Here is a 25,453-nt window from a genome sequence, read left to right on the forward strand (position 1 = left end):
GCTATGACTAGCCTCATTAGAACACACTTTGGTGAGAGAAAACAAGTCAGTTATTACTAACTCACTGCAGTGCCACCATTCTCAGACTACTCATGCTTGTGGAACTACAGCAGGAAGAAAGGAAGATGATTCAGTACCAATGTAACAGTAGCACCTTCATTTCTAACTTTTACATTCCTCGACATTAGACAGGTAAGACTCCAATTATAATCAGTGAGAGGAAAGCAGTGTATAATTGCCGACACCGTTGAGTTTGAATGGCACATGATATAACATAGGAGAGTGGGTTCAAAGGTGTTACAGAACAGTGGAAAGGGGGACTGTGGGGCAGAGGGTATAGGTGAGGGTAAGTGAAGTTCAGTCATGGGAAAGGGTGGAAGTGGGTATGGAACAATCAAGTCCATGAGGATTATAGGAACGAAGGGTGTGTTGCAGGGATTACTCCCATCCAGATAGCTCAGAAAAGCTGATGATTGGGGGAAGGATCCAGATGGTATGAGTTATGAAGCAGCCATTGAAATTGAGCATGTTAAACTCAGCTGCGAGTTCAGCCACTGGGTTGTTAACAACCCTGCTCTTGGCCACAGTTTAGCAGATACCATTCATTCAGGTAAACAGTTGGTTGATGGTCATGTCCACATAAAATCCTGTGCAAGAATTATAGCAGAGCTGGTGTATGATATGGCAGCTTTCACTAATGGCCTTCTGATGGGACAGGATACTTTTCCATGTGCCACAGTCCCTGAAACTCCTTCCCAGCATCCCATAAGACCCAGAACCTAAATAAACCAGAATCACTGTGGTCAACAAATACACCAAAAACTTCAATCCTACAGAAGTTTCAAACCTATCCAAAGACTTCACCATCAGTCCCACATTCAAGTTCAATCATGCTGGACTCCTAGAGACCAACTCTCCCCCTCCTGACCACTAAAACTGAAACAATCTGCTCTCTTCCTCCCAATCCCTACAATCAATATGTATTTTTGCTACCAGTCTTTCCAACCAAACAAAGCCAACTGAATCCCAACACTGAACCTTGTCTCTGCTGTTTAACACTACCATCCAACAGTGCTCCCCCCCCCTCCCTCCCTGCCCCCACCTAAATATCCCCTGGTCACTTTCCAGTAGTTCTCTACCTCCAACTTTGCCTCACCATGCTTTCCTGAGAACAAAAATCTCTCCACAGAAGAAAGGACAGCCACTCACAACCTCAAGACAGACTCTGATATAATCGCCCGACCTGCAATCAAGGACTACTCCACGGTCACGAGGATTCACAGTGATCAGCTGACAGAAGATATCTGCCAACAGTCAGATTCCTCTATCTACAGGCACTGCCGCAGTGATCCCATTTCAGAAGTCTAGTATAATCTCTAATTTCTACTCTAATCCGTAGGTCCATTCCAGAACCTTTCTGCCAAATCCATACTCCCTCACCATCACAGACTCTGACACACCAACTTCTACATGCTTCCTAAAATTCAAAAAGTCAACCATCTTGGAGGCTCCATTTTAGCTGGTGCGTTCTCACTGAATGAATCTCTGCTCTTGTCAACCAACAGTTCCAACCAACTGCTCAATGTCTAGCCTCTCATATCAAAGATATGAACCACTTCCTTCACTGACTCAACAAGCCCCAATCTATCACCAGCTGGATCTTTACCTGTCGCTGTTAATGTCACCTCCCGGTACATCAACACTGACCGTGCCCTTGCTGCTATCGAACACCACTCTCCCAACTTCCTTCCAAATCCAAACTTACCACCTAATGCCTCGTGCATATAACCAATTAAATTCTCACACAGAACTTCTTTTGAGGGGAATACATAGAAAACATCTGCAGCACTGCCAGTCTGTTTATGGGCCCTCAAGAGTCTTATCATATACCTGGTCATCATCATCATCATCATCATCATCATCATCATTTAAGACTGATTATGCCTTTCAGCGTTCAGTCTGGAGCATAGCCCCCCTTATAAAATTCCTCCATGATCCCCTATTCAGTGCTAACATTGGTGCCTCTTCTGATGTTAAACCTATTACTTCAAAATCATTCTTAACCGAATCCAGGTACCTTCTTCTTGGTCTGCCCCGACTCCTCCTACCCTCTACTGCTGAACCAATGAGTCTCTTGGGTAACCTTGCTTCTCCCACGCGTGTAACATGACCCCACCATCTAAGCCTGTTCGCCCTGACTGCTACATCTATAGAGTTCATTCCCAGTTTTTCTTTGATTTCCTCATTGTGGACACCCTCCTGCCATTGTTCCCATCTACTAGTACCTGCAATCATCCTAGCTACTTTCATATCCGTAACCTCAACCTTATTGATAAGGTAACCTGAATCCACCCAGCTTTCGCTCCCATACAACAAAGTTGTTCGAAAGATTGAACGGTGCACAGATAACTTAGTCTTGGTACTGACTTCCTTCTTGCAGAAGAGAGTAGATCGTAGCTGATCTAGCTCTGAAATATTACTCTGCAAACTTTCAATCGAATCTGGCATCACAACTAAGTCATCCGCATATGCAAGACTGCTTATTTTGTGTTCACATATCTTAATCTCACCCAGCCAGTCTACTGTTTTCAACATATGATCCATAAATAATATGAACAACAGTGGAGACAGGTTGCAGCCTTGTCTTACCCCTGAAACTACTCTGAACCACGAACTCGTTTACCGTCAACTCTAACTGCTGCGTGACTATCCATGTAAAGACCTTTAATTGCTTGCAAAAGTTTGCCTCCTATTCCATAATCTTGTAGAACAGACAATAACTTCCTCCCAGGAACCCGGTCATATGCCTTTTCTAGATCTATAAAGCATAGATACAATTCCCTGTTCCACTCATAACACTTCTCCATTATTTGCCGTAAGCTAAAGATCTGGTCCTGACAACCTCTAAGAGGCCTAAACCCACACTGATTTTCATCCAATTGCTCCTCAACTAATACTCGCACTTTCCTTTCAACAATACCTGAGAAGATTTTACCCACAACGCTGATTAAAGAGATACCTCTGTAGTTGTTACAATCTTTTCTGTTTCCATGTTTAAAGATTGGTGTGATTACTGCTTTTGTCCAGTCTGATGGAACCTGTCCCGACTCCCAGGCCATTTCAATTATCCTGTGTAGCCATTTAAGACCTGACATTCCACTGTACTTGATGAGTTCCAACTTAATTTCATCCACCCCAGCTGCTTTATTGCACTGCAATCTATTGACCATTTTCTCCACTTCCTCAAACGTGATCCTATTTCCATCATCATTCCTATCCCATTCTACCTCGAAATCTGAAACATTACTGATCGTATTTTCACCTACATTGAGCAACTCTTCAAAATATTCCCTCCATCTGCCCAAGGCATCCACAGGATTCACCAGCAGTTTTCCTGACCTGTCCAAAATACTTGTCATTTCCTTCTTACCTCCCTTTCGAAGACTGCTAATTACACTCCAGAATGGTTTTCCAGCAGCTTGACCCAATGTCTCCAACCTGTTTCCAGTCTTCCCAAGATTTCTTCTTGGATGCTGCAATTATCTGTTTGGCTTTGTTTCTTTCTTCAACATAACTTTCCCTGTCTACCTGAGTTCTAGTATGTAGCCATTTTTTATACGCCTTCTTTTTCCTTTTACAAGCTGCCTTGACTGTGTCATTCCACCAAGCTGTTTGCTTCCTCCTACTTTTACACACTACTGTTCCAAGACATTCTTTAGCCACATCTAGTACTGTGTCCCTGTACCTTGTCCATTCCTTTTCCAATGACTGTAATTGACTACATTCAACTAACTGGTACCTTTCCGAGATCGCTGTTATGTACTTGTGCCTGATTTCCTTATCCTGAAGTTTCTCCACTCTTATCCTCCTACATATGGACCTGACCTCCTGCACTTTCGGCCTCGCAATCCCAATTTCACTGCAGATTAAATAATGATCAGTGTCATCAAAGAATCCCCTGAGTACACGTGTGTCCCTCACAGCCTTCCTGAATTCCTGATCTGTTATTATATAGTCAATGACAGATCTGGTTCCCCTGCTTTCCCAAGTATACCGGTGAATGTTCTTATGTTTAAAAAAGGAGTTTGTGATTACTAAGCCCATACTGGCACAGAAATCCAAGAGTTGCTGCCCGTTCCTGTTGGCCTCCATATCCTCTCCAAATTTACCCATAACCTTTTCATACCCTTCTGTTCGATTTCCAATCCTGGCGTTAAAATCACCCATGAGCAGAACACTGTCCTTGTCCTTTACTCTAACAACTACATCACTGAGTGCCTCATAAAAACTATCCATCTTATCTTGATCAGTCCCTCCACAATGCGAATATACTGACAAAATCCTAATTTTCTTGCTAGACACTGTCAAATCTATCCACATCAGTCGTTCGTTTACATACCTTATTGCAACTACGCTGGGTTCCATTTCTTTCCTGATGTAAAACCCTACACCCCATTGTGCTATTCCTGCTTTGACTCCTGACAAGTAGACCTTGTATTCTCCCACTTCTTCTTCTTTCTCACCCCTTACCCGAATGTCACTAACAGCTAAAACGTCCAGCCCCATCTTACTTGCAGTCTCTGCCAGCTCTACCTTCTTCCAAGAGTAGCCCCCATTGATATTAATAGCTCCCCATCTCATTACCATTTGTTTGCCAAGTCGTATCTTAGGGGTCCCTGGTTTGTCAGTTAGAGGTGGGACTCCGTCACCTCCAAAGGTCTGAGGCATTTTGCTCTGATTGTTGCCAGCATCATATTTAAAGTACCAGGGAAGCAGGTTGCTAGCCTTACTTGCCCCGAGTCCCATTGGGTTTTACCCCTAACGGCTGAGGGACTAACCGGTGGATTTGGTAGTCTTTACCGTACGAGCACAAAGGTGACCACGACTCAGAATATGTCCGAGATGCCCAGCCTTATTCCAAAGTAACTGGTATCCCGACTGTCGGGACCACTTACTTGGCCACTCATACGTTGCCCGTGGTTCATGAACTAGGACATGACTACAGGAACCCACACCATGAACCACATATACCTGGTATCCTGCAATTTTTGCACAGCATTTTCTGTGGTGTCACCGTTGCCCAACTGTTCATTTGGATGAATGGTCACTGCCAAACTCTCAAATTATTTACTTCTGGCAGAACTTTCCATTCCTTAACTAAATTCAAGTGGGCCCCTCTCAGAGTGTGAGTGACCTGCCCTTGCTCTTTAACCTTCCCCAACATATCCCTCTCTCCTTACTGACATAGGAACTATTTGTTCTGAAAGCTAGGATAACATGTCACTTACGTATGTGTAATGGCAGTACTACACATTTTGCCTACTGACAGTATGTATTGGACAGTTGTCCCAAATTATAAATAATCTTCCAGTGACTTTAAAGGGTGATTAAAAATCTTGATTTTTTGCTGTTCACACATGCATTCTAGTCAAGGGTCCAACCTCAGCTTCAAAAGAGCTCAAATGATAACTGCATAACTGCACAGGCCTAACAGTGCTTCACAGCTTTTATGTCTTGACCTCAAAAAAAGTGAGACTGGGCTATTTCGAACAAGTTGAAATGACTTACTGGCACCAGATGAGGACATTAATGGTCATATACTAAATGAAGCACACTGCATAAAATTCTTTGGGGTCCAGTTGCATAACACATTAAAATGGAGTCAACAAATAGATACATTAATCATGAATACACATTTATCGTGTTTTACACTCTGAAGTATATCTAATTGTATTAACACATGGAAGAACATTGGCTTATTTAGCATATATCCACTCCTTGCTGCCTTATGAAATTACCTTTGTGGCAGTGCACCTTATATAAATAAAGTGTTTATTCAGCATAAGCAATCAGTAACAATAATGAGTAAATTAGACCATCAAACTTCTTGCAGAAAACTTTTACAGATCACTGAATTCGTACAATCAATTCTCAACAAATACTTCTGAATGGTTTTCTGTCTTGGTAATAAAAACTATTTCAACTGTATTATCACATACACCAACTCAATACAAGACACAAAAATAACTTCCATTTATACCTAAGATATTTGCCTAAGGTCCAGTGCAACGCTCTTTAATAAGCTCCCACCAAACAGAAAGCAGAAATTGGAAGTCCCAACTATTTCAAAATAACATTAAAAGTGTACCCACATCTACATCTACATACATACTCCGCAATCCACCATACGGTGCGTGGCGGAGGGTACCTCGTACCATAACTAGCATCATCTCTCCCTGTTCGACTCCCAAACAGAACGAGGGAAAAATGACTGCCTATATGCCTCTGTACGAGCCCTAATCTCTCTTTTCTTATGTTTGTGGTGTTTTTGCAAAATATAAGTTGGCGGCAGTAAAATTGTACTGCGGTCAGTCTCAAATGCTGGTTCTCTAAATTTCCTCAGTAGCGATTCACAAAAAGAACACCTCCTTTCCATCAGAGACTCCCACCTGAGTTCCTGAAGCATTTCCGTAACATTTGCATGATGATCAAACCTACCAGTAACAAATATAGCAGCCCGCCTCTGAATTGCTTCTACGTCCTCCCTCAATCCGACCTGATAGGTATCCCAAACACTCGAGCAGTCCTCAAGAATAGGTTGTATTAGTGTTTTATAAGTGGTCTCCTTTACAGATGAACCACATCTTCCCAAAATTCTACCAATGAACCAAAGATGACTATCCGCCTTCCTCACAACTGCCATTATATGCTTGTCCCAGTTCATATCGCTCTGCAATGTTACGCCCAAATATTTAATCGACGTGACTGTGTCAAGCGCTACACTACTAATGGAGTATTCAAACATTACAGAATTCTTTTTCCTATTCATCTGCATTAATTTACATTTATCTATGTTTTGAGTTAGCTGCCATTCTTTACACCGATCAAAAATCCTGTCCAAGTCATCTTGTGTCCTCCTACAGTCACTCAACAACGACACCTTCCCGTACACCACAGCATCATCAGCAAACAGCCGCACATTGCTATCCACCCTATCCAAAAGATCATTTATGTAGATAGAAGACAACAGCGGACCTACAACACTTCCCTGGGGCACTCCAGATGATACCCTCACCTCCAATGAACACTCACCATCGAGGACAACATACTGGGTTCTATTACTTAAGAAGTCTTTGAGCCACTCACATATTTGGGAACCAATCCCATATACTCATACCTTAGTTAGGAGTCTGCAGTGGGGCACCGAGTCAAATGCTTTCCGGAAGTCAAGAAACATGGCATCCGTCTGAAACCCTTCATCCATGGTTCGCAAGATAGCATGTGAAAAAAGGGCGAGTTGCTTTCTAAAGCTGTGCTGATGCATGGACAGCAACTTCTCAGTCTTAAGGAAATTCATTATATTCGAATTGAGAATATGTTCGAGAATCCTGCAACAAACCGATGTTAAGGATATTGGTCTGTAATTTTGAGGATCCGTCCTTCTACCCTTCTTATATACAGGCATCACCTGCGCTTTTCTCCAGTCGCTCGGGACTTTACGCTGGGCAAGAGATTTGTGATAAATGCAAGCTAAGTAAGGAGCCAATGCAGTAGAATACTCTCTGTAAAACCGAATTGTAATCCCATCAGGACCTGGCGATTTATTTGTTTTCAACCCATTCAGCTGCTTCACAACCCCAGGGATGTCTATCACTATGTCCTCCACACGGGAATCTGTACCAGATTCAAACGGTGGCATATTTGTACGATCCTCCTGTGTGAAAGATTTTTCAAATGCTAAATTTAAAATTTCAGCTTTCGTTTTGCTGTCTTCCGTTGCCAGGCCAAACTGATCGGTGAGTGACTGGATGGAAGCCTTCGACCCACTTACCGATTTTATGTAAGACCAGAATTTCCTTGGGTTTTCAGCAAGGTCTTTTGCTAAGGTAAGATGGTGGTAGTGGTTGTATGCTTCGCACATCGCTCTTTTTACAGCAGCACGAATCTCTACTAACTTTTGCCTGTCCTCATTCTCCCGATCTTTCTTGTACTACGAGTGCAACTATCTTTGCTTCCTGAGCATTCTCCGAATTGTGCTGTCAAACCACGGTGGGTCTTTTCTGTCCGTAACCCACTTTTTCGGTACATACTTCTCCAATGCGTGATTTACAATGTGTTTAAAATTTGCCCATTACTCTTCCACATCCATCGTACCGGAAGTAAATGAAGTCGATTCATTTACTAAGTGGGATGCTAACAACTGCTTATCTGTTCTTTCTAGTAAGAATACTCTCCTAGCCTTCTTGACCAACTTTTTAACTTTCGTAACCATAGTCGTAATGACAACATCATGATTACTAATCCCCGTCTCAACACTCCCACCGTCGATGAGGTCTGGTCAGTTCGTGGCTACCAGATCTAAAATATTTCCATTACACGTTGGCTGTCGATTTAGCTGCTCAAGACAGTTTTCGGATAATGTGTTCAAAAGTAATTCACACGACAGCTTGTCTGTACCACCTGAAATGAATACACAGACATCCCAGTCTATACTAGCGACTCTTCCTATAAATTATTCAAATACTGAATTTAAAAAACAAGAAAGTTCTGACAGCTACAAGACAAGTAGCACACTTCATTGTACAGCTCCATGGGCATAAAGTGTTGTAAAAAGGCCTCATTATTTACAGGTGTAGGTAACCATTTTCTTTGAAAATACCAGTCTCATCAAGTTAATACTAAAACACCAAAAATAAACAAATAGTAGCTGTTTAGAATAACTGAGCATGAACAGCACGAAGCAATATAGTGATTGTTCATTGTTAATACACTACACTGATTAACTTGACACTATTTGTGTTTTGGTGATTAATATCTTCGCTTGTTACAAATTCCTAAAGGCTTCCATTTTTGGTAAGAATTTACGGAACATGATAAATGTGCTAACAGTTTTGTCGGGATATACAATTGTTTTAATAATTGCATCAATCTATGACTATCTTAACTCTCTGCGGTTAAGACATTGTATGACGCATCATCCTTCCAATTTAGTCCTTTTCAACAATTCATTATTGCCTCAATAACAAAGATGCATATTGGGACATAGTACATCTTCCCATGAGATCCAGGTAGATATATCTTAAACACTGTGGGTTCCAAACATTTTTGTTGCCTGCATGATGTGTAACACAATGCTCTACACAAACTCCTGAAGCTTTTCCTTTTTCTGCAACTGTCACAGGATTGTACACAGGATCAGACTTTATACAAATAAAAGATTCCACATTTGGTAAATAAACAGAACATAATTACAAGGAAGTACTCCACTCAAAGGATGCAATGAAGCCTGTTGTGCCAAACAACCCATCAACAAATCAAATACTTTATAATTATATGGACCATCACATACAGACTACTAAAGCTCTTTGACGACATACAGCCTTTACTCTGGTCAACAGATGACACCAAATCAATGATACCTGATCTTTCCCTAAACTTTCCAACACATCAAACAAGCAGCAACGAAGTACTAAATCCAAACTGCACAAGCCAATCAAATTGCACTATTTCTGATTCACAGCTCCAGTCTCATATTTATTGTTTTTCAAAGCCAAATTTGTACATCCTAAATCAACTCTGTGCAGCATGGAACTTCTCTTCCACTGTTTCTAGAATATCATTTGCTTACAATTCTTCACAATTTCATCATTACAAAATTTTTGTCATGCCATCTGTGGTTCTGCTGCATATTTTTGCTGAGCCTTTTCAGGACATACACTCCTTCGCAGCAGTTAATGACATCAGGATTAGAAATAAGTTTTGAGTATGCTGTACAGTAGCTGAGACTATGTCTACTGGCAACAAAGAGTCACTATCTAAGTTACATCTGGTTATAGCAACTGTTGCATGTGTTGTTACTCACTCTTTTAAAAGCAGCTGGACTTCCAAGACAAAGGAGGAGTTGGAAAACTTGTAGTTATTAAAATAACTTCTCTAGGTGTATATTACAAGTGAGTTTCCCTAGGTGTATTTTACAAATAAGAAGAAATACACATCAAAAGGCTGCAAACTTAAAAACTCCCCTAGGGAAATATGATCGAAATGCTTTTTCCACTTCACCACAGATCAGCTACTTCTACCAAAACAAGAGGGCCTACAATTATGTCACAAATGTGCAGCTGCTGCCACAGTTCAGGTGAGAGAGTATGATTAACAGTTTCACTGCTTCAAGAATAATTAACCACAAAGCTATAAGGGGTGGTCAAAAAGTCTCTTATTTCAGCTAGTGACATGCAGGCTGCCCTGCATGACAGGCATATTGTGTGTGAGTAGTATTGCCCTGCCTTATCGATCTACTCTGCAGGGCAGCCTACACATCAGGGGTAAGAAAAGGTCCAGCCCCTGATGTGTAGGCTGCCCTGCATTACAAGTAGTAGCGACCTGCCTTGGGGAGGCTACACATGCAGATCGAAATGGCTGAGAAGAGGAAGGAGGGTGACAGATAGTAGGAGACGGGGGGGGGGGGGGGGGGGGAGGATGAAGTGAATAGAGAAAGGGGTGAGGAAGATATGGCAGAGAGAGGGGGACAAGGAGATATACAGTGAAAGGGAAAGGAGAAGATCAACAGCAAGATTGTGGAGGATCACATAGAGAGAGGTGGTCAAGGATATGGTCGAAGAGAAGAGGGAAGGGGGGGGGGGGGTGGCAGAGGTGATGGACAAAGAGGAGGGAAGAAGAAATACACACATACAGGGAGAGGTGGTGGATGAGATGGACAGAAAGAGCAGGTAGGAGGAGAGGGCAGACAGACAGGGGAGCAGAAGATGGACAGAGAGAGAAGAATGGAGGAAACGTGAGCAAACGAATACAGGGAAAAGGCCACTCATTCATAATGTATTTATCTTTTCTACTTAAATGCAGTTGTTTGGCACCAAGCGTAGATGCAGGTTTATAATGCTTCACGAATAAATTACTTGATGCAGTTAATTATTGCCAACATTGATTTCTTCGTTATTTCAGTTAATAAAATAAAACACTAAGCCACTTAGATTTAGCACTTCGCTGTAAACATTTTCACAGTCAACTAAAGCTCGCTCTCGGAGTAGTGTTGTGTATGGTCCCGAGCTTTTCTACCACCTACTCATTACCCTCCAACACACAATATTTTCACCCAAACAGAGACACTTGGAACCTCCAAACTCAGCAAAACTAAGACAAAATTTTAAGATAATTTTTTCAAATGTTGGCAAGACAATGCCAGTGAGTTAGACCAAGAAGCGTCTCAGCAACACCATCTGAAAGTAATAGGCCACATCTCCCTTTGCCTTAACACATTCTGTTCCTGCATGTTTCTGAACTTAGAGGAGTACTTCAGCACCTGAAGCAATTTAGCAAATCTCTCTTCCATAAAATAGAGAATTTAATAACCAAATAAGTAAAATATCTCCTACAAGCAAGGGGAACAATATTCAGGAAACGAAGATAAAAAAATTACTGTGCACAGACAAAAAGCACACATTATGTCTAAAGCGAAGGAACTGTGCACACATACCTTTCAGGTGCAGTGAAACTGGATTCTTCCTCAGAAAAAAGCATGTCATCAAACATGGAACCATCAATATCCAGCAAATCTTCATTATCATGTCTTTCAGCTGTTATCTTTTCACTGCAAATAATGATATGATGATAGTGTGTAATGTAAGAATACAATGAAAACAAGGCAAAGCCAAAATATGATCTAATATCAACTAACTATACAAGTCAAGAACTTATAATTATAACACTGACTATAAAACATGATAAAAGCAGAACACTGTAGTGACAGGTCACACTCATGTTATACAACAACTGATTTTTCTATTAGATGGCTTTTATTTAACAGGTATACAACTGTAAAATTGACTATTGTTAATGATAACAGTGACAGTTAGAACTCCTTTATGAAGCTTTATCAATTGTTAATGATTCACTCCGTTAAGAAGTCTTAATGCAGCAATTATTTGTGATTCATATGTATAAAGTAGTGACAGTTTCTCAAATTATTAATATATTTCTGTGACTTTAAGCAGTTTTTTCTAGTAAAATTAGTCCATTTGCTTGTCAGAAATTTTTTAAGTCAGCATTTCTCTTTTTCAAGTGTTACACTTCAAATTTATCAACAATATTACAAGTTCAATTGACATGAGCAATAAACTGACATAAATTACAGTTTGTAACACAAAAATTTTCTTAGATCCACAAAGTGCTAGGAAAACAAAATACCTCTGTAAGGAACATACAACTAGGAAGTGACAGGTGCCCCGAATGTTAAATGCAAAATGCGCCAAATCAAATGGTCACTCACTTCACAAACCATAATCGACATGGTGCAGACAGAACCCCACCGTATTATTGACAAAATGCTCTACCACTGCAAATTTCAATGATTACTGCAGCATGCATAGTATTTAAAAGCAGTCAAATGTGGACAATGTCAACGAGTCCTGGCTCATGACGCTTACTTTGTGAAGTCAGATATGCAATAAACAATAACACAACTTGTGAAAAATCATCAAATTACCACTGGATAAAGGAACGCAAGTAATCCAATGGAGCTATTATGTAAGAAGAAAATGAAGAAGAATTAGAAACAAAAGAATACACACAAACATCTTACATATCACAAGACTAGTATAGTTCCCTCAGATGGACAACTGTGAAAGGAGCCATTCCATTCTGGCATTCATCTGGAGACATCTTGAGAAATCACAAAACTTAAATAGTAGAAAGTAGACAATAATTTCAACCTTGCTCTTCAATCACTTACCTTGCTCTTTGATTACTTATTTTCTGGTTTCACTACATTACCTTGCTCTTCCTGGTTTCACTACGATTTAGAAGTTCATCCATCAAGGCACAATTAGAAAAATATTTTAACGAAAGGTGACACCATCACATTGAAGTAGAAAGTGACCCAATGTTGACAGTTTGTGGAATTGAAAACCACCACTTTTTTCCTTATTTTGTCATCAGGTTTGATCCGGAAGATCACCAGAAGCATCTACCTCCCTAAACTATTATCCAAAACACAGCAACCTTGTGGCAAACAAAGGCACCATCAAAAGACATATAAACATAATAAACTGTGATAAAACAAAACTGACACCTACTGCAGGACCAATTGTGTATCATCACAGTTTTTTATGTTTTGGCTCATTCTGTGTGGAATCAACTAACAAAGAAGTAAATTTGAACCTTAATGGTTAATAATTACATTATTTTTTGCCATTTTATTCTGCCTATCAAAACAAAGTACAATCTAAAACTTATGATTTTTTTGGGCATTTGGCTTTTGAGTTGTTAATTCCTTATATTTCTAAAATTTTGCAATTTTTTTCACATCTGAAACTTTAAAATTGTAGCATCTCAAAAACTCGCAGACCTAAATTTTGTAGAATTTTATTTGGTTTCTTTTCAACTGTAAAAATTGATGCCACTTCGTCACATTCATAAAAAAATTTTATTTGTTAAGATTTCAAAATCAGATTTTTTTTTTTAATGTGTATGCCAAATTTCTTGATGGTGTTCTACTGGGAACATACTGTAATAAATTTTATTTTACTAGTAAGTGCAGCATCCAGTATGCAGTCTGTAGGACTTTAGACTCATTACTAGATTGTAACAAAATCATAAACTGCAAAAACCAAATAAGGCTCTCAAGTCACTGCCATTTGTAATTTATATATTAGAATTACAGATTTAAATTTAAATTCAGGTTTGGCTCTCTACATAGTAACTGTAAAAATACTTTTACATACACTATGATGCATGCTCAACAAAGACTACAACCCGGAATATAAGACGACACCCCCCCCCCCCTCCTCCATTTTTAATAGGCTTCTTGAGAGAAATTTATAACAAATTCTGACTAATCAAAATTACAAACTGTTTTATTGAGAAAGTATCTGCCAAAAGTTAACATTGTACCTATTCTAAACTTATATTATGAAAAGGATAGTTGCTACTCCCCCTCACACAAACACAACTCACGTACACATGCCTACAGTCTCTGGACGCTGGAGCCAGGCTGTGAGCAGCAGTGCATTATTGGAAAGGCATGCAGGGACAAGGTGGAGACAGTCAGGTGCAGTCGGGAGGTTAGACGGTGGGCAGGGGACAGAGGGGTGGAGTGATTAGCATAACAAACATTATCAAAAACTATATTTAAACTAAAATTTTTTTAGAATAATGCTTATCACAGACAATATAAGTTCCATCAACAGTTTTAACAAAATATGAAAAACCCAGCTCATTTTAGAAATATCTGTGAAATATCAGCTATTCAAGGAAAATGTTCTACCTGCCACTCTGCTCCATTTTAGTGCAACTGTTCTCTGCATTCTTCGCAGCTTCAAGCAGCAATAAATCACAGTCTGATACAATTCCAGAATCTCTGTCACTGAAGCCCCAGTCATCATTTTCTTTGTCTCCTAAAACAAGCATACATCAATATGGAAAATTTTACATTAATTCTATTTTCTGTGTGTGGCCAGCAAGCTGGCACCACCATTCCATTCACTTTCTCAGACAGAAAATTATTTTAAAATACTGTGTAATGTGGCACAATCTATCTTTTAGACAACATATTTTATCCTTTAACCATGAACTAAGTAAGCAGAATTGAATTCAACTGAGTCTGAACACCAGTATGCAATAATTATTTAAAATACAGTAATTGATTACAAGCATACAGAAGTGTTTAATTACTATTGTTGGCTATGCTCATGGTAGTTCACTCTAATGCAACCATTATTTTGCTTTTTAGTGCACCTGAAATAGATATGTGAGAACTTACACAAACCAACACCTATTGACGTTTATACCTGGATCGGAATAACAGAGTAAGTGACAGTTACTTGTTTACAACAGGAACAACTGGTTGTAGAATGAGCTCAGTTGCACTTTCTGTACTATACATCATTGACATGTTACAGCGCTACCTCTGTTCTCACTTACCACAGTCAGTTGCAGACAAATCTACACCTGGTAACCAATTGTTGTCATGAAATCCCATTATTTCTATCTGCAACATGTTCCATTAAGGCAACAGAATGTCTGACATTAGCAATTAAAATGCATTGAAACATAATGAGACTATAATGGTGATGCAAAGCGAACTCAATGCAGTGCATCAATAAGGAATGAGTGGACATATTCAGTACAGAACTACTCAGCTGTTACTGCCACAGTCATATAATGCACACAAATAGCGACAAACTGACATCACCCCCTCCCCTTTCTGTTAAACTTTCATTTGCTATGAACCCGTTATAACTACACGAAACAAAATTACTTTCTCAGATTCAATTAACAAAGAAATTTTACAAGGATGGCTTTTTCATCTCTTCAATATAATGTTGCATCAACATCTTCCTGACTGATGCAATATGTATGTTGTTCTTCTCCCCCCCCCCCCCTTTTTTTGCTGTGAATGTTCTTTTGCCTGTCCACAATTGGTCTGTTGTTTTATTTTTCTTCCAAGGTAGCAGAATTTCTGAATTCCATCCTACTGTGTGATCCCCAGTTTACTGCTAATCTCATTTTGCTACTCCTCATTGTTGACGTGTTCCTTTGGTTTATTCTCAGTCCATATTCTGGGCTCACTCAGACTGATCATTCCCAAATTTTTATCTACTTTCATTTATAACCTTAACTGCTTCTTCAATATACTGGCTAAAAAGAAGGAAAGACTGTATTCTTACCGCACTATGCCCTTTTAATTGCAGTTCCTCTCTCTTGGTCTAACCCTCTATATCACTCTTGGTTCTTGTACATACTGCAGATTGCCTGGTAAAATTTTTCACCCTTTTTTTTTCTGGATTAGCAAAACAATGAAGAAATGGTTCAAATGGCTCTGAGCACTATGGGACTTAACATCTGATGTCATCAGTCCCCTAGAACTTAGAACTACTTAAACCTAACTAACCTAAGGACATCACACACATCCAGGCCCGAGGCAGGATTCGAACCTGACTGTAGTGGTCGCACAGTTCCAGACTGAGGTGTCGAGAACCGCCCGGCCACACCAGCCGGTAAAACCAATGAAGAGCCCATAGTTTTCTTAAGTCTTCATTCCATTATCAAGCAGAACATCAAAACTCTGTATCTGGTGCATTTTACCATTCTTAATGTGAAACTGACAATTATTTAATGTGATTTTAATTTTCTTTACTATTCTTCTGAATACTATTCTTGGCAGCAACTTTGATGCACGAGCTGAGTCTTTGACAGTTCTTACACTTACCTGCCAATGATTTCAGATTTTGTGGATGATATCCTTCCAAATATCTGAAGATATGTCTCTAATCACAGATTCTTTGCATTGACTTAAATAACTGGTTGCCCGTCCCCAAACTATTCTAAAAATTCCGAAGTATTGTTATCTATGCTTTCTACCTTTCTTCATCACAAGTCTTCAACAGATTTTTCAGAATGACTAACACGAGATTTCTGCTTGTGTTACAAATTAGCACCCATTTTCTTCTTCGATTTCATCAACTTAAGGTTTTCCCCCTTAGTACCCTTTCCTCCTCTTTACTCCACCCTGTATTTAACAGTAGCAGTACTCTAGCACTTTTAATGTTGGCAGCTTTGATTTTAATTTTACCATAAGTTATTTTCACTTTTATATATCCTGAAACTTCCCTTCTGATGACCATTTCATTTTAGATTTCTTCTCCTTTTTTTTTCAGCCCTACTGCTTGAGATTCCTTGATTTTCCGTATCAATTACATTCTTACACGATTCCTATTGCTCTATTCTTTTCTTTTTCATATCATTTTTGCATTTCTTTCTTTCTTTCTTTGATCAGCTGAAGTATTTATTCATCAACACTATGGAATAGCTTCCCTGTACCTATTTTTGGTTTCCAACTTCTGCCATTGCTCTTTCTAGAGATATTCATTCCTCTTTGCTACACTGCGTAATGCAACACACTGCGAATCACAAACTGTAGAATATGATAGACCTGTAAACAATACAATGCACTACAATTCTGTTATGTACATTCATGGTAATATATATTGTCATCTTACAATAATGATTGCTAAGTGATATTTAATGCAACACACAGAAATTACTTCAACGAGAAGAATTTGCAAAAAATATGAAGGCAACTGCCCATAAAATAAGGATGTAGCATGTACTAATTACTAGTTTTAAATAGAAGATTAAATGGACGTGTCTGTATAAAATAATAACAGTTGTAATATGGAATTACCTTAACTGTAGGCAAGGGAACTATCAATTTTTATGATCAAAATTAGTATACTGCAATATAAAATTGTTAAGAATACTCATTCTGTAGTTTCTAGACCTGTGAACCCTTTCCTGTGCCATCAGAATGCCATATAACTCCGCATCATAATTTGTAAATTGTTCTGGAAGACGCACTTTGAAAACCCTATCAGGAAAAACAGCAGAACAACCGAGAGCATTTTCCTGCTGGGATCCATCTGTATACATAATGATAAAACTATGGTAAGCACTTAAAATAGACGAAAACAAATTTGTAAAAACCAAATCTGGAGTACAACTTTTCTTGTACTGTGCCAAGCTTGAAATCACTTTGGGCCTCTGAAGACACCAAAGCGGCAGTGTGTTCCATCCCTGGGTGTGTAATTTCATGCCTGAGAGATCCAGATCCTTGAGACAGTGTGTAGCATGAATACCAAATGGCTTGGTCACTTGCGGCCGATTCCTGAACAGTCATTTGAAGGTGGGTTGGATCACTGAACTAAATGCCAATGACTGAGGTGATACTGAGATTCTCAGCACCTGTCGAGCCAAAAGGTTATGTCGCTGAATAAAGAGTGGTGGTTCACCAGCCTCTGCACACAAGACTCTGAACTGAGCTGGTCCGAAAGGCTCCAGTCGATATCCGAATGCCCTCATGATGGACAGCATTTAACATTCGGAGGTAGGAAGGATGGGTCGATTTGTAGACCACGCTGCCATAGTCTAAATGTGATCAAATAAATGCCCTATAAAACTACAGCAGGTGGGACCTGTCAGCTCCCCATGTTTTTCTGCCAAGGCATCTCAAAATGTTCAACAACCGGAAGCCTTGGTTTATAGGTCTTTCAGGTGTGGGAGCCATGTTAATTTAGAGTCAAATAATAAACCCAAAAAGTGCACAGTGTCTTGAAAATGTAAAATACGGTCACCCATTGTAAGCACTGGTTGGTTAAAACTCCGACGAGCACAGTTAAAATTAACACACATAGTCTTCTCAGGTGAGAACCGAAAACCAGTTGTCTGGGCCCACGTTTCCAGCCTCCTAATGGTCAGCTGTAGCTGCCTCAGCGTCATAAGACCAGAGGAAGAGTAAGAGTAAAAGATTGCAAAGTCACCCACAAACAAAGAGCATTTGACAGGGCTCCTGACTGTGGAGAAAATGGCATTGATAGTGATGGCAAACAATGTGACACTGAGGGCACTGCCCTGGGGAACACCATTCTCCTGAACATAGCAATCAGACATGGCACTGCCAATGCGATAACGAAAACGCCAGTCCTCGAGAAAGGACTGGATCAGATGCGGCAGGCATCCACGCAGTTCCTATTCATGAAGTTGGCGAAAGATGATGTAACTCCAAGTAGTGTCATATGCTTTTTCGAGGTAGAGCACTTGCCCGCAAAAGGCAAAGGTCCCGAGTTAGAGTCTCGGTCCGGCACACAGTTTTAATCTGCCAGGAAGTTTCATATCAGCGCACACTCCGCTGCGGAGTGAAAAATCTCATTCTGGAAACATTCCCCATGCTGTGGTTAAGCCATGTCTCCGCAATATCCTTTCTCTCAGGAGTGCTAGTTCTGCAAGGTTCACAGGAGAGCTTCTGTAAAGTTTGGAAGGTAGGAGACGAGGTACTGGCAGAAGTAAAGCTGTGAGGACAGGACGTGAGTCGTGCTTGGGTAGCTCAGATGGTAGAGCACTTGCCCACGAAAGGCAAAGGTTCCGAGTTCGAGTCTCGGTCGGGCACACAGTTTTAATCTGCCAGGAAGTTTCAGTAATGGGATACTTAGTAAATCACAGTTTGGATTTCAGAAATGCTGTTCTACTGAGACAGCAATTTACAATTTCACTGTCCACATAATAGTCTTTAAATAGTAAAATGTCACCAGCAGGAATATTCTGTGACTTATCCAAAGCATTTGATTGTGTGAACTATGACATTATGTTAGAGAAATTACAATTCTATGATATAAATGGAACAGCATATGTGTGGTTTACGTCATATCTACAAAACAGGAAGCAAAAAGTCTCTTTATATGCTTCACGTGATTCAAAGGAGTTTGCACTTCATCTAACTGGGGTGAAATTATATTAGGTGTTCCACAAGGTTTGATCATGGGTCCCCTACTGTTCTTGATATATGTGAATGACATCCCTTCTTATGTGAAACAAGATGCTGAACTGACACTGTGTGCTGATGATACCAGCATATAATTATTAATCCAGTAAAAGAAAGTCAGATAGAAAATGATACAAATAAGGTCTTTGGAAAAGTTATTAATTGGTTTTCTGTGAATGGGCTTGCTCTGAACTATAAAGAAAACACAGTACATCCAATTTTCTGCTGCAAAAAGTATAAGTCCTTCAATAAACATAACAGACCAAAATAAGTCAGCAGCCAGGGTAAAGCATATTAAGTTTTTGGGTGTACATATAGATGAGAATCTTAATTGGAAAATCCATATTTTGGATCTCCTAAAGCAACTAGGTTCAGCAACTTTTGCAATCAGAATAATTGCCAATTTTGAGGACGTAGAAATTAGTAAGCTAACATACTTTGCATACTTCCACTCTCTGATGTTATACAGAATAATATTCTGGGGCAACTCGACACTTAGGCAAAAGGTATTCACCGCTCAAAAGAAAGTAGAATAATGTGTGGGGTTCATAGTCACACATCTTGTAGGCATCTGTTTAAAAGGTTAGGAATTCTTACAACTGCTTCACAGTACATTTACTCAGTAATGAAATTTTTTTCTCAACAACATGGACCAGTTTAAAATCAACAGCGACATTCATGATTACATGATATTGATATGATTTATTTAAGTTCCATGTAACTACAGTTATTACACCTAGACTGAGCGTTTTCATTTCTCTTTCCAGATTTTATGGCTTCTCGAGGACTTTAATATTTCTGACATTCTGCACACCAACTCTGCAAAGTAACAGTTTCATTGGTTTTTCCAATCTTTTTCTCATAGTCACTTCCCCTTTGCACTCTCCTCCAGCAGGTTTGAGTTGGAGGCTAATCTAGAATCTCTTGCCAATAGGTCGGGATGGTAAAAGTATAGAGCAGGTCCAGTAGTGTACTTAGCCTATGAGTTTCATGCACAATGTCAGAACTTGTTTTGAGGTATGTGAGCCGTGGTGTGTCTTTTCTGGCACACCAGTTCTTTGGCACGACTATCGACTACCCGGCTGTATTAATATCTTTGTCCCTGTTGTGATCTGGCGGCAGGTATTTGCAGTTGGCGAGTTGGTCATCAGACACTCCACGAGGCGCTAGGACATGCTTGAGGGGATGAAGGAGCAAAACACGTGGGCGCGGTCAGCAGTGGCATGGCCGGTCTATCTTGCAGGACAGACAGGAGTTTGTGGTGCACCTGCCTGATGTAAACTCCGGGCGCTGCTCGTCGCATTGCCTTGGCGCCTGTTTTCTCAGACAGATCCATTCCTCGAGATCATCTCGAACAACGCTCTCCATCGAAGGTGTAAGTGGTTTTGGTGCCTTTGTTTCACGGAACTATTTGCGTTGTAGCGACTGTCGCTTGTTGGTTGGTTGTCCTAATGTGTGTGTTGAAGTAAGAGCAGCCGGCAAGGTGTGTGATCGCACGGGGACCAGCAGTCACTACTTCCTCTAAGGAAATCAGTGTCCCCAAAAGTTGTAACTGTAAGGTATTGAACATACTAGGTCATAGTCTAGTTATTTTCTGCATATCAAGCTTGCACAACTGGCAGTTACATTGCAGACCTATGCACAAAACCTAGTTTTGTTGTGTATTTGAATAATGTGATATTATCTTGAAATTATTTCTATTTCATCTTTGTACACATTGTCGGCATTATTCATATGTGCAAATATTGTTGGGCAAAATATAGGAGTGTGAAGTCTGATACTATTTTACAGCATTGCATTTGTGTATAAGTCCTAGTTTAAATGTTTTACAGCATTGATATTGCTGCAAAATTTAAGTTGTTTACATTGAAAGCACTTGTTGGTTTTTTTAACTTATATTGTTTATTGATCTCTTAACTTATTGATGTTTGTTTGGTGTTTGCTGTGTTTTCTGTGGTCTGTGTTCCAGTTTTCAGCGAGTTGGGGTGCGTGGGAGCAGCTCCACATTCCGCTTAGGTACACTGAAGCTGCAACATGTCATCTAATGGAAGTGACTACAGGTTGGACCCCCAGCATTTAGGTGTTGTTTTGGACAGCTAGTCTTCTGCTTCTGGCATTTCAAGTTAAGTCACCTTTTGCCCAGGGCAGCCTGGCCTCACTGCCCATTTGATAAACATTTAACATCTCTCAAGCATATTTAAAAAAAAAATTAAATTTGCTTGTCAATGAATTAAATTAAGTGTAATGTATTGTGCTAGTTGTGTTGTCGGAAAAAAAAAAAATTAATCTGAGCCACACTTTTAAATTACTTCAGATTGTAATTTATTGTTCATTAAGTAATTCTAATTTGCTGCTTGCTTGAGAAGGAAGCTATTTGTTATTTTGGATGTTGTTTTTTAAGATGGCCAAGTGTTGATTGTATGTTAGCTGTTTTATAAATGTGGTCTTGAATAAATTGTTAAATTATTGATCTGCTAGTAGTTGTGTTTAAGGAGCAACATTATAGCGGCCTTGACCTTCCATGCTAATCCTGACTTCCTAAGTCACAGTATGACAGCAATCAAATGACACATGTCAGCTACTGGTCACACAGTATAAGTGAAAGAATAGCAGACAGACAACGTTTTTTTGAGCAAGAAGCAAAGAAATACTGTGACATTCTCATGTCAGTATCCCACAACATCAGATATCTTAACACATTTGGAAGAAATAATCAAATATTTGTGGTAACCAAAACCACAAATTTAAATGCTGCATTTCACTCACAGCAGTTTGAGCTGTGCTATTAGGTCTGAACTTAACCGCATACTCTTAATTCATAACATATTTGTAAAAAGAAGTCAAATATTTTCAACAACAGTGCTGATGAGAATTATTCAATTTCAACACTAGAAATTCATTGCCTGTTTGCTCACCTTTGATTGGTTATGTGAAAGTATCATCACACTGGCTATATGAAACTGATGTGTTAATCTATGAACAACAGAGAAACATCATAGTGACTGGTGATATCCCTGATCTAGACTGTAGTCCATCATAATACTTTTTCACTTTTAGGTCACAATCCCTATGGTTACACAGTGCAGTGGTTTCCACTGTCTTCTGCACCCTCATGTTGTTGATAATTGCTGATCTTTCTACCTTTATGGGCAGTTTCCCACCTACAGCCAGCGGGTGCCCTCAAACTCTAATCATTCTTCCACACTCTTTCACAAGGGCATTTCCAGCATAAGGGTGACTCCTAGTCCCAAAAGTTATCACCCATCACTGTTGATTATTTATATGTGCAAACTAAACGGTGATTGCGATCAATCAAGAGAGAGAAGACATTTTAACTAGTAGTCAGAGGTTTAAACTTAAGACTACAGTGACCTTACATCAACATGAGCCCATAATCCAATCAGAGCTCTACAAACTTTGATTCCATTAATCTCAATCGACAACCACAAAGACTTTATAAAGCTTAAAATCAAGCAAGTATACTTTGAATCACTTGTTTTATCAGGGCCTTCTGTAGTGTGCTATATCAACTGTTTGAATAATGTGGCCAGTGCTTAAGGTTGCAGTCTCACAACAGCACATTGTGAACTAGCTATACTGGGCATCTCTCCTTGGAGTCATAAAAAGCAATTTTTCTGGTGTTGGATCGGATACATATTTGCAGTTTAATTTTTGTAACACACAGATTGGGTAAGCTCACACAAACACTTATCACTGTGGGGTTCATGCAACACCTAAGATGAAAATGTCAGTTTGTTCCTTGTAACACACAAAATGATTTTACACACTGTTTCATGTGCATTAGTGATTTGGTCTTTAGGACTCTCTCTAGTGCAGACAATGACAACAATGGATATCAGTGAACTCCTGTTGGCCACATATTCATTGCTCCTTTTTGTATACAAGCCTCAAGCTATTTGCCTGCCATCATTATGCAACAATTTTATTCAGGCATTGCTGGAGTACTGATTATCCCCCCCCCCCCCCCCCTTAAATGTACTTGTAAAAATTACGTATCACACAAGATCAATTCGGGAATGTTCCATTGAAGGGGCACATAAATTCCAGTTTAAAAATATACATAATATTTCTCTGGGTTGACTTCATTCAGTATAGCTCCAGCTATTGCCTGTGACGTATATCTTGCTGAAAACGTGCAACAGCCTAGATCGCATAAAGACTTCTTTAAGACAACCAGTTTCAACTTTGCTGTCATATTCAGGTCAGCAATGTCAGTCAGAACTGGCCGTCTCAAAGAAATATTTATACAATCTAGGCTGTTGACTTTATTTAGCAAGAAAACAGATGCTCCTTCAGTCTTCTCAAAATGGGAAAATTCAAAGTAACACATCTCTAGGATAGCAAGTTATGTATTTAGCTTTGCCTGTGTTTTCTTCATAGCATGTATGGCTTAAATTTTGTGCGTTTTTTTTTGCATTTAAGAGGGTTAATCTTGGGTTGGTTTTGTAAGTGTATACTCAGGCAGCCAGGAGCGTATGGATTGCATATTTGTTTGTTTCAAAGATAAGTAACTGTTTGGTTCAGCCTAGTTAGCGACTCAGTCTGGCTCCATCCGCCATCTGTGACACATCTCCAGAGCAGCAGGTTACTTATTTAGTTTTTCCTGTGTTTTCTTAGTAGTATGTATTGCTTACATGTTGTGCATGTCTTTCTTTGTAAGAGGTTTAATACACATTTTGTAAGTGTAAATTCAGGCAGTCTGTAGCTCAACTGTAATTTCTTCTGCACAGCCAGCTACACTGTTCATTAACGTATCAGCATCCATTAGTGATTTGTCAGAAGGGTAACAAGTTGGATACCTAAGTATTTGTCAGCTTTTATAGTTTACTTCTCCAGTTAGTCTTACTAGGATGGGTAGAATGTGAGCATACTGTGTGTGGATGAAGGAGGGGCTGGCTGAAGTTTGTGAACAGTTGAATGCGGTTTTGGTTATGATCAGCTACCTTCAGGCTGCTGCCCCAGGCTGTAGGAGGGGCAGGAAATCTGGCGTGGCTCATGGGACACTTCCAGTGTCACTTATTTCGCCCATGGGCTCTGCTGCTGAGGCACCTCCTAGTGTAAATGGTGTGATGGATCAGCCCTCACATCAGGCTGAGTAGTAGGTGATAATGTGTTTGCTTCACTCGAGATGAAGGGCCAATGTGGGGGCTGGGCACCTGGCCTCACCTATTCATCCTGTAAATGAACAAGTGGCTGTTGCTTCAGCAGGGTCCAAGTAAGCACAAGTGGACAGGACTTAGCAAGTTATTGAGAGCTCCAACATTAGGCACATTATGGAGGCCTTTAGGAAGATAGCATTCAAAGGTGGGAAGAAAGCCACTGCGCACTCTTTATGTCTGCCAGGCAGCCTCACCTGAGGCGTGCAGGCAGCGCAACTGCAGCTATCAACCATGCGGGGTGCAGTCATATGTCTGCTGGGGCTGTCACATGGGTTCTGAGGTCATCCTCGGTTCACACAGGCAGCTGGATTTGCATGCAGGGTGGAAACAGAACTTGCTATTGACCACATTGTTCCCAGAGATGACTGAGGTCTTTTTGTTCTGAGCCGAGTGGTGAGTCTCAGCCAAAGGCTTCATCAACTATGTGACAGTCTTGGTAGCAGATTTCTGGACCTGCGTTATCAGATGGGGAATTGTAGGACTCCCCTTGACAGGTCAAAGGTGCAATACACAAAGGCAGCAGCTACTCGGGTAGCAGAGTACTTGTGGAGTACATAAGGGAGTGTTTTAGGCTAGACAGTAGTCTGAGGCATTCTAATGAACACTTTCCAGTCAATACACAGATAGGGAAATGAAACTGTGTTCACAGTAGACACATTTAAGCCACCAAAATTTTATCGGCAAATTGTCGAAGTATTGACAGCAAAATTCCCAAATTTACTGCCATGCAGGAAGGTTCTCATGCTCAAATTACTCTTGGGACTAAGAGATAGCTAAAACCCAAAGTAGAAAGCTGCAAGATATTTAGTATTTATCAGAAGAACACATTAGACACCACAGGAGGGGGAGTGTTCATTGCAGATGACAGAAACATTGTCTCTATTGAGGTTGAAATTGAGTATGACAATGAAATTACCAAGTTAGCCATTGGACGTTAGACACTGGT

The 25,453-nt window shown here is 40.0% G+C and overlaps 1 protein-coding gene across 3 annotated transcripts in view; it reads right to left on the bottom strand.

The window, feature by feature from the left end:
- LOC124711903 (DNA replication ATP-dependent helicase/nuclease DNA2-like) overlaps window positions 1-25,453 on the bottom strand; it is a 151,628-nt gene that overhangs the window by 120,838 nt on the left and 5,337 nt on the right. For all 3 annotated transcript variants that reach the window (XM_047242154.1, XM_047242153.1, XM_047242152.1), the window contains exons 3-4: window positions 14,279-14,408; window positions 11,492-11,605 (exon numbers count right to left, since the gene is read on the bottom strand). In XM_047242154.1, coding sequence (XP_047098110.1) covers window positions 11,492-11,605; window positions 14,279-14,408 — 244 coding nt within the window. The remainder of the gene's footprint in view (window positions 1-11,491; window positions 11,606-14,278; window positions 14,409-25,453) is intronic.

Source organism: Schistocerca piceifrons, chromosome 8 (genome assembly GCF_021461385.2).
Source record: "Schistocerca piceifrons isolate TAMUIC-IGC-003096 chromosome 8, iqSchPice1.1, whole genome shotgun sequence".
NCBI classification, from domain to species: Eukaryota; Metazoa; Arthropoda; class Insecta; order Orthoptera; family Acrididae; genus Schistocerca; species Schistocerca piceifrons.